Raw genomic sequence first — 15,210 nt, 5'->3', positions numbered from 1 at the left:
TTGTAATTGATTCAGTTCATATACAGAGTACAGAGTTTCTATTTGACTCGATCATTGGCCATGTATGATGTTTTTAATACACTTTTTGGTTATTTTTTAAGCCGAAATTGTATTTATACGGAATTACAAAGTAAACTATGCAACCCGGATGAACCTCCTGATATATCCCGGTTGTACCATTTTAAACCAAATCTGATACGAGTAAAATACCGGTTTTTAAAACATTGTCTGTTCGTTTCCATCAAAACCAACCGAACCGAACCGGTGGACCCATATAAACATTATTAGTATCAACTTAATAACCCGACCCGTTTTGATTGGTTGGGTCTTAGAAGATAACGACCATATGTCCATATGTAACAGCCACCAGATGCTATGTGTGTTTGTGGTTGTACATGCTACAAGATAAACTTATGACCCACAATAATAATAATAACAAATCATCAACAACAAATAACTAAAATCAATCCATCACAAAATAATAATATGGCATCAATTATTATTCATTCATCATCATGTTCAACATCCTCTGTTCTTCACTCCCACACTTGTAATAATAACAATAATAATAAGCAGTCTGTTGTTCAACTCCATCAGTTTAGGTCCTCAGTGTTTCCAGACGCTTTGGTTCGGTTTTCGGGTTCGAAATGGTTGAGTCCTTTGAGTGGAACAAAACTGAGGAGTGGTTTTAAATGCGCTGCTGGAGATGCATCCGTTCTGCCCTCGGCTTTGTTGTTTGATTGTGATGGTGTGCTTGTTGACACCGAGAAGGACGGGCATCGCGTGTCGTTTAATGATACGTTTACGGAAGTATGAGTTTGTTTTGATTTTGATTGAATGTTATTGGCATACATTTTGAATTTTGAGTCAATTTATTTTATTAGATCAATTGTTAAAAATTAGACCAATTCTTTCATAATTTAAAGATTTCATGCTAATTTAAAGTGTAAATTAGTTGTGGGGCTACTTAGTCGGGTTATGAATAGTTGTGTTATGACCCGAAGATCGATCAGTGTAATTTTTAAACGACGTAGTTGTGATATCCAAAAAGGGCAAGCGACCAAGCTTGTTGCCTGCTTGCCTTCTATTTTGATGTAAACACTACTCTTTAATGATCGAAATTATATTTGTTAAACATGTAATAATAAATAGTATAAAATAAATGAAATCATCAATGCTTTCATAATTTGATGATTCCATGCCAATTTACACCGTAAGTTACCCCGATTTTGACTTGAAAAGTCAAACTGGTATACAATTTCATCATGCTTTTTATGAATCGATGATTCCATGCCAATTTTCATTGTAAATTACTCTGATTTTGACTTCAAAAGTCAAACTGTTATACAATTTCATCAATGCTTTCTTAATTTGAAGATTTCATGCTAGTTTAAAGTATAACTTACTCTGATTTTGACCTCAAAAGTCAAACTGTTATACAATTTCATCAGTGCTTCCAAATTTATTTGAACCTGAAAAGTCAAAATGTTATACATTTCATGAATGCTTTCAAAATGTCAAAATTTCATGCCAATTGACACAGTACATAACTCTGATTTTGACCTCAAAAGTCAAAACTAATTAGCAGATACTTGGTTTTGATTATACAGAAAGAATTGGGAGTGACATGGGATGTGGACTTGTATGGTGAATTACTTAAAATTGGTGGTGGGAAAGAAAGGTACACATAATGTGTGTGATATATTATATATATATTTTTAATTTTGCAAACTGTTTTATAAGAGTGCGTATCTGAACTACCGTGACGGTTTCTTGTTATTATAAGAATGACAGCATACTTCAACAAAACGGGTTGGCCCGAAAATGCTCCAAAAGGCGAACAAGAAAGGAAGGACTTTATAGCTTCCCTTCACAAGCGAAAAACTGACTTGTTTATGGTTCTTATTGAAAAGAAGCTATTGCCTTTACGTCCCGGAGTTGCCAAGTAGGCAACTTTTTCTATTTATATATAATTTTTTTATTAAATTTATGAAGTTTTTTTGGATTCGAGTTAAATTATGAATTTTGGGTGTTACAGGTTGATAGATCAGGCTTTTGCCAAAGGTGTCAAGGTTGCAGTGTGCAGTACTTCTAATGAAAAGGCGGTATGTATTATTTGAGAAAAGACCAAAATAACTTTTATGAAAATTTGTTACATTTGTGTAATATAATTAGTTTATCAAATATGATTATAAAAGTTGGATTTTATTGAACGTTAAAGAGATGAACACCACGCATTTAATACTCACGTCCCTAAACAAGACTTAAAACCTGAACTTCTTGGTTGTTAGGCCACCAAGAACTTGTTACAAGGTTTTATGCATTTTGAATTGTTAATTTTAGTTAACAATTTTGCGCTCTTTTTTTAACTAATAGTTTTTTTAGTTCTTTTGATCAGTGTACCTTTAATACTACCTTTTATTTTAATCGTTAATGCAGGTTTCTGCCATAGTCTCGTTTCTTTTGGGACCTGAACGAGCTGCGAAAATCCAAATATTTGCTGGAGATGTGGTTCCACGTAAAAAGCCTGATCCGGTAACCTAACTTTTACAAAAACTACATTATTCGATTCCTGTATATTCATAAAGATAATACCTTTTTCAGGCGATTTACAATTTAGCAGCCACCACTTTGGGTGTTGAACCATCAAGGTATTCAAACAGTCTATTTGTTTTTAGTTGGTACATGTTAAACAACCTTAACACACCTCGCTGTCTAATTTGTCAGTTATGATGATGACCAATGGCCAATGACCACCCGCCCCTTGTTTCCAAAGGGGCATATTAGGCATCTGGCTACAGGTGTAGCCACATGTTCCAACATATGATAGAAATATAAGTGAGCATTTGTCCTTGCAAGTTAAGGTCACGTGTTTCGTCATTTTGGTGTTTGCAGATGTGTGGTGGTAGAAGACAGTGGCATCGGCCTTGCCGCTGCAAAAGCTGCTGGAATGACATGCATTGTCACAAAGAGTGGGTAAGTTTCCATTTTCAATTTTCGCTTCTTTTAACTATAATGCCATGACCTCTTGGAAGGCATGCACAGGCATAGCTAACTTTAGCGTAAAAGAAATAAAAATACAACAATACAGTCATTCTTACTAACAATGTTCACTGTCCAATTCAACCACTTTTAAACCAAAAATTATCAACCCTAAATATTATTGACCGGACCGTTAGCTACAAAACAAACCGACAAGGCTAGGTGGATCAGTAAGACCAACCAGTTTTAACAATTCGACTGTTTGAACCAATTTTTTTTCCAAATTCGTTTGATGTTTGATATTTAAAGTTTAAAATTGACAAAAAGAGGATTCATGGATATATGTAAAAAGGTTCTAAACCACCTGCCGGGCTGTAAAACCGCCCAACCCCAACCACACGAAATTCAAAGCGGCGACTTGCCTTGATTTTGGGTGGTTCGATTGGTTTCGGTTTTCAACGGATTACAAACAAGCCTAATTCTTAAAAGTAAAAATAAAACACAACCTGATTAAAACCACGAATTGCTGCTGGTATGAATAAATCCCTTGAGTTCAATTTACAAAGGTTTTTTAATAACTATTTTATTTGGAGTACAGTTACACTGCAGATGAAGACTTTGAGAACGCAGACGCTGCTTTCGATTGCATTGGTGATCCTCCTGAAGAAAGGTTTGATCTCGATTTCTGCACCAAGCTTCTTCAAAAACAGTATGTCTAGCCACCTACAAGTTTGCAACAATTTTCATCTCATTTTGTATCGTATCATATGTAATGTAACAAAAAAAACGAAGAGAATGAATTCAATTGACAAATTGTAAAAAACGATGTATGGATTTTAATTTCATTCATGTTTACCTTATGACGCACCGCTGTTAAACAGGAACCAGCCACCCTCTAACCACAGCATGCTCGTAGTAAACCTTAAACTTCTCAACAGCATCAGGTATATCGAGTGCCAGGTCATCAAGTGCGTCTTTAACCCTACCGAACCCTTTAGTCATCTGATTAGTAGTAATCAACCCTTCACTAAAAGACTCATTCAACAAATCCAGCATCCTATCATTCTTCTTCTCCATAGCCATCACCAACGCCTTTTTAACCACCTCATGGTTAAAAAAGGGCATCCCAAGATCACGAATACACTCACACGCCTCACCGACAACACCCCCGGTTTCATACTCTTCAAGTAACTTGACAATTTTGTCCTTGGCATCCTCCACTGCCCACCCAGACCCACCGCCCCAGCACCTCAATAACCTCTCACCCGCGTGACGAGCATTAATAAGTGACTGAGCCACATGAACTGTCTCACTCCCGTTGCAGTTTGGTGCTAACCGGTTCCCTATTTCCTCCAAATTTAATGGGACCAGGACGTCGTCAATAACAGCGCGTGCAAGGAAAAGTGCGAGCTCGTTTGATGCATCAAGTATGTCTAGAGCAGTGTCTTCCGCAGATTCTAGAAGAAGGGTAAAACCGTCAACGATATCTTGAGTTGAAAAGATTTCTATGTGAAGTGCAGAGAGTAAAACCGATGCCATTTCCTTCTCTCGATTTTTTCTATCCATAGCAAGAGTTATCAACTTTTTTAGAAAAATCGGGTTGTATTCAGGTGACCCGAGATCCTCAAGACTCCTAATAAGTTCAGGAATATCATCTGAAAGAAAATATTCGTGAATTATCGTCACGATTTCTTTTTTGTAACGCCTTAATTTCTCATCTTCAACCTCTGTAGCAGGCCCGTCCCATTGTGAGTTCACGAATGACGGATCGAGCCAGCTGTCAGCAACCGCAAGCTGGACTAACGACTCAAACAATGACTTTGCAGATGGGATGTCAAGTGCCAGGTCATCAAGGCTATCATGTAAACGTGCAAAGCCTTTGACCATTTGGCTCGAACTTATCAAACCTTCTTCTGATGCTTCTTTCAGTAGCTTCAAAATAAGCGGCTCGGCAGCACGGTTCTCCATGGCTAAAACCAAGGCCCGTTTGACAACTTCATGATGAAAGAATGCAACGCCTAGCTGGCGGATACACCTACAAGCCTCAGAAGTATCACCACTTTCCACATATTCTCTCAGCAGATCAGAAATTCTTTTCTTGACTTCCTCCACCGTGATGTGGGTGGTGCCACCCCATCGCCGCTCAACAAGCTCTGCATGATGTGGTGCTGAAAGATAACTCTTTTCTGCAATTTGAAGAGCTTGAAACCCTTTTGATGACTCTGATAATGACTTCTTGGCTCGAGTGACAAATGATGGTGGAAGGATATCATCAACCACAGCACGGGCAATAAACAAAGCAAGAATCTCGACTACATCGAGTATGTCAACAGCCAGGTCATCAGCAGACTCGAGAAGCATAAAAAATCCTTGCTTAATTTGTGTCGAACTGATGACATCAGAATAAAGAGCCGAAAGAAGAACCGAAGCCATTTCTTTCTCCTTATCATGTCTATCCATAGCCATTGACACAAGCCTCTTGATGAAATAAGGGTGGTATTCAGACGACCTGAGTTCTCTAAGTTCAGATGCTGCTAAATCCACATCATCATTTGTGAAGTATTCATCAATGATGGATGCTACTTTCTTTTTGTATTCATCTAATGGGTCAGAAACGGTGGACCCGACAAGTTGATATGGCTCCTAGATTTCAATAACATAAATACGTTCAAAATATATCACATGAGTATGCTAAAAAGGTTTAAAATCTAATTATTAACCAAATATAGTAGATGAAAACAGGTCAATAAATAATAACTACCTCGCCACTATCGTAATTAGGGTCATTGCGGTCAATATGTGCTTCGCCATCAATGTCAAGCAGTTTTCCCCAAGTACCCTTACCACCAGCGCCATCTGATTTCAGAGTTGGTTAGCAAAACAGCATAAATCAAGCATTTAAAAGCTAACAAAATGAACAGAAAGCTTGAACACCCGTGTATAAATCAGCTCTAATGTATAAAAACATATAAAACGAAGCAAAGAGAGAGTAAAAGTCATAAAACCTGGCCGGGAAATGCGCCTACTAAAAAGTACAGAGTGAACGAGCATCTTAAAACATCAGATGTCGATATCTAATTATCAATCAACCCAGATCTAAATGCACAGGTTCTAAAAGTACCAATCGAAATCTAAACATTAAAGCGAAACACAATATAAAAGTAATTCAAATTTATAAAGATGAATATGAAACGAAGCAAAGAAAGAGTAAACTTTATCGCGTCTACTTGAAAGTATGAATGGGCATCTTATAACATCAAATTGTGAATATCTAGTTATTTACCAATCCAGATCTAATTGCACAAGTTCTAAAACTAACAAGCACTCTTATAGTCTTATCAGAGGTTCCATGCATATTTGTTCAATTATGTGCAGTAGTCTATTCCAAATTGACTCAAAATTACGAGACATGGCAGAGAAGTTTGAAGCAAAATAATGACAGATTCCCTAACTATGCAATACTTCATTTATAATATTTGGCAAAGCAGCAAAACCTAAAACATACACTTTTAATAATACACAAAATTGCACGCACCTTTCTTCACCCTGACGAACTTTCCAGAATGCGAACGACGCACATGCCTCACAGCAATCCCGACGTTTGGCGCCCTATCTCCAGCCGGAGCTTTAATTGGACGCTCAGCCATCAACCACGAAGGAGATTTTGGCGATGACGACAACATCTCTGTACTCTGAGTTGCTACTTTCAACACTTCCCTCTGTTCATCAGTCAGAAAACCTTCACGAGGTGACGTCATCTCCTCTCGCAAATCTTACAGTAATAAATTAACAAAAACCCAATCTCAGCATCAATGAAACTTCACTGACAACATATAAACCTGCTTTAATATCCATATCAAATTCAAATCGGTTGATTGAATCATAAGTTCATAACACAATAGATCTATCAATTAGGACTGTTTACTCATAGAGAGGATAGCTATGATTCAACAGAGAATGCACTAAATTTAACCTAATCTCAGCATCAACGAAACGTAACTAAAAACAGAATAACCTGTTTTAATATCAAATTCAAGTCCAAATCAGTTAATTAAATCATAACACAACAGATCTGTAAACTACAACTAGTAACATACAGAGAGCATAGATGTGACTCAACAGCGAATGCAATTAAACTTAACTAAAAACACGATAACTTGTATCAAATTCAACTTCAAATCCGTGATTAAATCACAACACGGCAGATCAGTAAATTATAGCTCGTAACTTACAGAGAGGATAGATATGATTCAACAGCAAATGCGATTAAATTTAACCTAATCTCAACATCAATAAAACTCAACTTAAAAACACAATAACCTGATTTATATTCAAATTCAAATCCATTGATTAAAAACAATAGATCTGTCGTTTACGAAGTTACGACTGTTTGCTTACAGAGAGGATATATGTGATTCAACAGCGAATGCGATTAAAGATAACCTAAACTCAGCATCAATAACGCTTAACTAAAACCACAAAAACCTGTTTCAAATTCAACTTCAACTTCAAATCGATTGATTAAACAATAACACAACAGATCTATCAATTACAACTCGTAACTTAGCGAGAGAATATACATGACTCAACAGAATATGCGTTTAAATTTAACTTAATCTTCAGCATCAATAAAACCTAACTAAAACCACAACAACCTGTTTCAGATTCAACTTCAAATCGATTAATTAAACCATAACACAATAGATCTATCGATTACTACTTAACTTACAGAGACAACAAATGTAACTCAATAGCGAATACGAATAAACTTAACCTAATCTCAGCATCAATAAAACCTAACTAAAACCACAATAACCTATTTCAACTTCAAATTCAAATCGATTGATTAAATCATCACATAATAGATCTATCTATTACAAACTCATCACTTACAGAAAGGATAGACACGATTCAACAGTGAATGCGTGTATAAATTTAACCTAATTTCAGCATCAATAAAACTCAACTTAAAAACACAATAAATAACCTGTTTCAAATTCAAGTTCAAATCAGTCTACTGAATCATAACACAATAGATCTATCAATTACATACTGTTTACTTACAGAGACAACAAATGTAACTCAACAGCAAATACGATTAAATATAACCTAATCTCAGCATCAATAAAACTCAACTTAATAACACAATCATAAGTTCATAACACAATAACAGATCTATCGATTACGAACTCTTCACTTACAGAGAAGATAGATACGATTCAACAAACAGTACACGATTAACTTCACGAACAGATTAATAATCCTCTTCCGGTCCTCTAATACAACATCAACACGATTACGAATCGAAAGCCGTTACGAAAGCAGTAAGCAATCAAGCAGCAGACGAAATAGTGATACTGCGATATGAAACCCTAAGTGTGAGTTAAGTGTGTTTGTTTTACAGTCGCAGTGTGTGTGTGTGCTGAATGAGAGAGAAAATGAAAGAATTGAAATTAAATGATATTGGATGAGGACGGAGAGTAGGTTATTATTATTATTATTTTTGTGTAGGGGACACGTCACTGTATTTACACGTGGCGGGTGTGCTACGGTGAGTTGTACTGTGTGTTGTGTGGGCTAACAGTCTAGGGTTTTGTGGGTTTGGGTGAAAGGACGGAAATGACCTTGACTGTAAAGTTTTGTGAGTCACTAGAAGATTCTGTGTTTTCCGGAATTTTTGGTGTGTTTTGAAAACAGGTTTTTTTTATTTTATCGGGTTGGGCTTAAAGATAGTATAATCGGGTTGTACTGAGCGGTTTAATCAGGTTGACTATTCAATTTTATTTATAATATATATAAACAAAAACCTTAAAATCTTAGGTGTCGCTCCCCATTTTTATAGAATGCACCAGATTGCTTGATTTTTAAATGGAGGCATCTCATTGATTTAACCCAAATTCATGGGTATGGGTCTTACCAAAACCAAATAGCTTTTAAACGGGTTATAACATCTCATTAAATTAAAAACTAATCTTACCACTTATTTGATATGAAAATCCTATAAAATAGGGATATACTAAAATTTAATATCCAATTAAAAAAGAAAAAGATATTATTTATAATTAAATAAACAATTTTATAGTAAAAAAATATAAGCGGGTCATAGGTCACAAAATCCAGATAGTTTTTAAACGGGTTATAACATATCATTTATTTATAAAATCCTTTCATCATCAAACCCTAAGTATATTATTAACTTTCTTACAATAAAGAAAATTAAAATCCAAAAATTATATATTAAAAAACGAAAAATGTAAAACAACCATTATCTCAAGCCATCAGATTGTTTTATTTATAAATGAAGGTTTCTCACGTATTTAACCCGAATTCACGGGTAAAGGTCTCACCAAACCCAGATAACTCTTAAACGGGTTATAACATCTTATTAAATTAAAAATTAATCTCATAAATTATTTGATACGAAAATCCTATAAAATAAGGATATATTAAAAATTAATATCCTATTTTATTTTAAAAAAAGATATTATTTATAATTAAGAAATAATTTTATAATAAAAAAAATAAATGGGTAATGGGTATCACCAAACCTAGATAGCTTTTAAATCGGATTATAAAATATTATTTATTTGTGAAACGATTTTATCATCAAACATCAAGTATATTAATTATTAACTTTCTTGCAATAATTAAAATTAAAATCCAAATATATACATATATAAATATTAAAAACGAATAATGTAAAACAACCCCCGTAATACAGGGGATAAAATCTAGTAATTTCATAAAATTAAACCTTCAACACAAAAACAATCCAAAAGAATGTGTTTTTGTAATAAAAGTGATCAAAAAGTTGCTCGATGGCAATATTAAGAGCAATTTGATTCGATGGTAAATTGATCGAAGGTTGATAGTAAGTTGATCCCCACTAGGTTAAAACTTAAAATTATGAGGTAATGGTTCATGGATGGGGCACTAAAAGTCGTTGGTCTAAAGTCTAAATTCAAAATTTTACCTTGAGCTTAAATTGATAACGGTAAAGACCGATATTACCAGTAATTTCAGCAGTTCAAACTATAAACAGTTCGGCCAATTTACCAGGCTGAAACGTATCGAGATATGAGTGGCAGCTGGTATAAACTGGTTTTAAAACAATGGTGCGTCCTAATATTTAGTAACCGAATTAATTGTCTTAAAACTACATCACGTAGTAAATAATTTAAAAATTATATCTACATATAGACATATTCGTCTCAAAGCTAATAATACGTTGAGAAGAGTATCATCAATTTTCATAATCAAAAGTAATTCTAGAGAGAAACATAGTTAATCATATAGTCTTGTCTTGTGTATCATATTTGAAACAATAGGTACAAACGTATTACGAGATTCTTGTTTTTGTAACATAATATTGATTATGAAAGGAAAGAAAGGTTTTTATGCATATATAATAGAATGTGATGTATTAATTATTAAATATAAGTATAAAAGGTGGGGCATGAGGTAGTAATTGAGTGAGTAAATGCCATACCAAAGAAAGAAATAAAATATAGAACAAAAAGTTAAAAACTCGATCCTCATGATAATCGATTGATTCAAGTATAAGAGGTTCAAACAACTCAAACCGTACATGTGTATATTTGCTTCTTGATCTAGTTGATCAATTAGTTTCAGTTATAAATGCATCGTGTCAAAACTCAAAACATATGCGTAAAATGAAAAGAGAGAAGCAAAAAACTGGTTAAAAGTTATGCAACTTAAATTGGTGCAAATGGAGAGCCAGGAACGACAAAATTTTTAATGACATCAATACAAGTCCGACTCAAATTTTTTAAAAACATAAAGATACAAAGCTTTCTTTGGGTGTTTCAAGATAGAAGAAAACGGGTGTGGATTGGAATAGTTGATGTAAATTTGAATTTTAAACATAGAAGCCAGTCCTCTTTGTCCATACTTGGTTCTAGTATTTGCTAGGACATTGTGAATAAAATGCCACCTTTTATTTAATCATATTTTTTAATTTATTTATACTAACAAAGTAGATAATGCTGTCCCATCAATATCACATGACCAATATGTTTCGATAGGTCCGAGAACTTATCCATTACAGCATTCCTCTCCAACTCAAATCAATTCCCATGTGGTCCTAAGGATTTATTCCATCTCCAATATAAACTTGTTGGTCTAACTGTCTAGACTCTAGAGATTAATTAAAAGCTAACTAGGGACATCAATCGTGTCGGTCTAAGTGATTTTTTTTAAACGACTAATTTAGATCACTTACGAACCACTAATAGTTAATTGATTAACTATTAGTGATTTGTTTATAAACTTTTTATTCTTGGACCATGTATAATATAGATATTAAGATCTTTCTATAGATCGGGTCGCAGATATCCTAATTGGCATCCTTCTAAAAGCGAAACATTAACCTTAACTCGAACATAATTAAATAAAATACAGAGATCCACCCTTGTTAACGACCGTAGAATAGTGACCTAAACACCAATGTCCAATCCTAATCTGAACACACTAAAAATAGCCCAAAGACAACCCTTTAGCCTACTTATCTAAGCGAGTTAAACGGGTTGACAAGTTGTAATCACATTATTTACTTGATAAAGGAGTCAGGGATTGTGATAACTGACCTAAACGGGTTGTATATGGGTTGGTTGGTCGATCATTTCGATCAGAACTCATTTTAACCCGAACCATAATAATACTTTTTAAATTGTTCATTTTACACCGAAGGTTACCTACAAAATCAGTTTGTTAAAAGTATAAGATAGCTGATTAAATAAACCCAAAAAACAGATTCAGTTGATTAAAAAGTACAGGCTTAGAAGTTTAAACGCGCAGTTCTGTTAAATACTCATATCAAGTATAGTTCTCCAAAACATGACCTTCAACAGAAAACGAAAAAAAACCACATTACGTCGACCAAAACGGCCCTCATCAAACAAAGCAAGTTTGTAAATGTCAAGAAAACTGACCAGTTTGCACACCCTATAGAAAAAACAAGAAATAACCAAACATTTGACCAAAACAGTATTCCAACAACAAAACAAGTGAAAAACTTTTAGTACCATTTGTGTTTTGGAAACTTTAAGGTTACTAATGCCCTAACTATATCAATATCTTAAACTCAAACCATGTTTGGTCTTTGTGGGAGCAAGAGATTGTAAAACTTATTTGGCAGAAAAAACCGTTTCCCCTTGCTGTTGATCGCTTTCTTCCATCCACACTGAAGAAACACTAATCGACCCCGGGCAGATTACGGATAATCTGGGGGTTAAATAGATGCTTCCCACGAGGGTTAGTTCCGGCAAAGATGGTTGTTCTGATGACCTGCAAAACAGACACCGTGAGCTCGTCACTGAGAAGGGGGGGGGGGTACCTCCTTGTGACCACCCTCCGGCGTGAGAATCAGACTAGATTGCTCTTGAATATAAGTGTATATTGAGAGAAATAGCTAGAGAGAAGATGATATTAAGATATGATACCGTTCCAAGGTGTTGGAGTATTTATAGCCAAATGTAGGTTTCCAAGCAGGTACAGCCGGCTGAATAGTATTCATGTTCTACCAACTGTGGGCTACGCACGTGCCATGCTGATGGTTGGTGGGTAGAGAGCGGCTGATAGTGACCAGGCCGGCTGTGTACTATTCCTTTTCCACCAACTGCAGGCTATGGACGTGCCCCGACAGGGGTTGGTGAGTAGGCAGCGGCTAATAGTGACTTTAAGTACTAGAGCGTGCTGCCCGTCGTACTGTTGTCAGTGAGCTGTCGCAGCTTTGGTCAGATCTTTTGTCTATACCTTGGCAGGTACAGTACAAAAGATCCTTCAGTATCGTACGGACTGGCTCATTTGGGCGGGAGTGTTCCCGGCTTGCTCATTCCTTCTTCAGGTGACTACTGAATTATTTAAGAGTTAGTGCATTGTGCGTGTAGCCTTGCTGTGCGGGTAGCCTTCCCTGATGGCTAGTATCCGTAGCTGCGGGAACATGCGGAGTACGTCGACCATTGGGAGGCGTTTTCTGCGGGAGCAGCTTGCGTACTGCGCGTAAGGACGTCGCGTCTCTGAGCATGGTGGGTCCTGCGGATCCAGTTGGTCTTTGCGCAGACGTCCTTCTAGGTGAGTCTTGCGGGTCCAACCGCGCAGACGTCCCTCTGAGGTGAGTCTTGCGGGTCCGACTGCGCAGACGTCTCTGTTTGAGGTGAGTCTTGTGGGTCCAACTGGGCTCTGCTGGGACCTACCTCTTCAAGTCCCCCCAGTCCTATGTTCTTCTCATGAATTGTTAATAAGTGAGGTGAACTTTTGGACTTAAGCAAGGGGTTTTGAAAAGGGTTTAGTTTTAAGGTTTTCCATGGGGATTCTTCCCGCGGAAGTCCTAATGTCACGTGCAGAAATTCCCGACTTTTCTGCTTGATCTTTGGGTATGATGCGGGTAGGTCTGTAACCTCCTCGCAAGTCAGGAGCGTTGAGTTCCACTTGTGTAGATTCTCCATGAGGTTTTGGTAGTTTTGAACATAGTGATCAATTATGTTAAACAACCAATTCCATCTTGGAGCTTCAAACAATCTAGTTCTCAACGTTCCCGCTATGCGGGAATGTTATTTCCGTTTCCGCAAGCATGGCCCAGAAGATCCTTCTTGGTTTCAATTCCTTGCGGAGTGCTAAGTATGTGAAGGGTTTTGCCTTGACACTGTACCCGCACTCGTCTTATAGTTACTTTACTTCCAAGGTATTCCTGGCGTCAATTCCCTGCAGGTGCTAAGTATGTGAAGGGTTTTGCCTTGACACTGTACCCGCACCCGTCTTATAGTTACTTGGTTGCCGAGGTATTCTTGGCTTCAATTCCCTGCAGGTGCTAAGTACGTGAAGGGTTTTGTCTTGACACTGTACCCGCACCTGTCTTATAGTTACTTGGTTGCCAAGGTAAGGGGGTATAGTCCCGCTTACTTTTGAATCTTTTTGAATCTTTTTGAAATTCGAAGAGTTGGTGAAAGGATAAGGACAGTCCAACTGTTGAAGGGACGTCAGCGTGGTCTGACGGTTTCTTCTGACAGTTTCAGGACGTGCATGAAGTTATGGCGACGTGACAGTATATGGTCATTCCAGACGCTTTTTCAGGCGCGTGGGCGCGAGTTTTCGGGCGCGTGGCCGCGAAGTTTACGGCGCACGTCCTGTCGACAGTTGTTGCCAGCTTGCATATTCCACGTGTCATTGTTTCATTGCACCTGCGCTTTTCCGTCTCTCCCGCATTAAATTCATCGCATTCATTGCGATGAGTATATAAAGGGAGGAGAGGATGCATCTCAATTCACAGTTTCACTTCATCTTCTAAGCGATTTCCGGCGAATCCTCTAACTTTTGTCGAGAATTCTCCTGAAATCGTTCTTTCCATCCTCCGAAACATGTCTTCCATTCGTGATCCTGAGGCTATTGTCGAGGAGTCCGACGTGTACATCGAGAACCCGACGTCTGACAAGGACGATAAGAGTACTGCTGGGGAGTGCCAGTGTGCTCTTTACGTCGACGTTTATCAGTACATCGTCAGGAAGTTCATGCTCGAGCCCTTCGAGCCTGAGTTTCCTGAGCCTCACCAGACGGTGTACGATGCCCCCAAGGGCAAGATAGGGGTGTATGCTGCATTCTTCATCTATGGGAATCTCAGGTTCCCATTGACGAAGTTTGTGTACCGTGTTTTGGAGAGACACGGTGTACACCTAACAGAGGTGCACCCGATGGCGATCACAAAGGTTCGCCATTTTGAATGGGTGTGCCATATTTTGAGCGTTGAGCCCCGCGTCGACCGCCTGATGACCTTCTACTCTTGGAGGTGCATCCAGGGCTGGTATACCTTGGTCAATCGGATCAAGGGTTTGAAGATCTGCGCTACCGAGCGCAGTCTTCGTTCTTGGAAGCGGGAGTTTTTCTATGTCTCCGCTCGCGTCGTCCCCCTTGCGATGACGTTTAGGAACGGGAGGGCGCTCCCTTGCCTTCACGCCTCCAATTACCAAGAGGCGGAATGGTTCGCCAAGATCTCCCAGATCCAGACTCCGGTTTACCGCTTTGCGGAGTCTGGGATGGTGATGCTTGGGATGAGCCGGGTATGGAAGGATGCTGGGGCGGAGGCGCCACAGATTCCCATCGTCCTCAAATAGGGTTTGAACTCTATCCCGTACGGTATGCTTCATATCTTTTTGCTGATTTAGGGTTTTTCTTCTAACTGCTTTTCTGTTTATTTTCAGAGGGGAACAATTTGCA

At 37.5% G+C, this 15,210-nt stretch overlaps 2 protein-coding genes across 2 annotated transcripts; one reads left to right on the top strand and one right to left on the bottom strand.

Moving 5' to 3' along the window:
- Positions 1 to 483: 483 nt before the first annotated feature.
- On the top strand, positions 484 to 3,785 carry LOC143635683 (CBBY-like protein). The gene is made up of 8 exons (XM_077103452.1): positions 484 to 810; positions 1,611 to 1,681; positions 1,787 to 1,945; positions 2,039 to 2,105; positions 2,440 to 2,535; positions 2,605 to 2,651; positions 2,896 to 2,976; positions 3,581 to 3,785. Exons 1-8 carry the CDS (start codon positions 487 to 489, stop codon positions 3,699 to 3,701), a joined length of 966 nt encoding a protein of 321 aa, XP_076959567.1. The 5' UTR covers positions 484 to 486; the 3' UTR covers positions 3,702 to 3,785.
- LOC143635682 (MA3 DOMAIN-CONTAINING TRANSLATION REGULATORY FACTOR 1-like) lies at positions 3,480 to 6,840 on the bottom strand. Its single transcript, XM_077103451.1, has 4 exons — positions 6,518 to 6,840; positions 5,744 to 5,838; positions 3,839 to 5,625; positions 3,480 to 3,705 (listed from the first exon to the last, which is right to left on the bottom strand). Exons 1-3 carry the CDS (start codon positions 6,738 to 6,740, stop codon positions 3,856 to 3,858), a joined length of 2,088 nt encoding a protein of 695 aa, XP_076959566.1. The 5' UTR covers positions 6,741 to 6,840; the 3' UTR covers positions 3,480 to 3,705; positions 3,839 to 3,855.
- Positions 6,841 to 15,210: the final 8,370 nt, after the last annotated feature.

Source organism: Bidens hawaiensis, unplaced genomic scaffold (genome assembly GCF_021521415.1).
Source record: "Bidens hawaiensis isolate Kalapana, Puna unplaced genomic scaffold, B.hawaiensis_p1.1 tig00007641_1, whole genome shotgun sequence".
NCBI classification, from domain to species: Eukaryota; Viridiplantae; Streptophyta; class Magnoliopsida; order Asterales; family Asteraceae; genus Bidens; species Bidens hawaiensis.
This window is presented reverse-complemented; position numbering and strand designations above follow the sequence as displayed.

Coding starts and splice junctions, on each gene's coding strand:
- LOC143635683 (XM_077103452.1), top strand. CDS start 487: ATGGCATCAATTATTATTCATTCATCATCATGTTCAACATCCTCTGTT. Junction 1,946..2,038: donor TTACGTCCCGGAGTTGCCAA/GTAGGCAACTTT, acceptor TGGGTGTTACAG/GTTGATAGATCAGGCTTTTG. Junction 2,536..2,604: donor CACGTAAAAAGCCTGATCCG/GTAACCTAACTT, acceptor TACCTTTTTCAG/GCGATTTACAATTTAGCAGC.
- LOC143635682 (XM_077103451.1), bottom strand. CDS start 6,740: ATGACGTCACCTCGTGAAGGTTTTCTGACTGATGAACAGAGGGAAGTG. Junction 5,839..6,517: donor GTTCGTCAGGGTGAAGAAAG/GTGCGTGCAATT, acceptor CTCTGAAATCAG/ATGGCGCTGGTGGTAAGGGT. Junction 5,626..5,743: donor CTAATTACGATAGTGGCGAG/GTAGTTATTATT, acceptor ATTGAAATCTAG/GAGCCATATCAACTTGTCGG.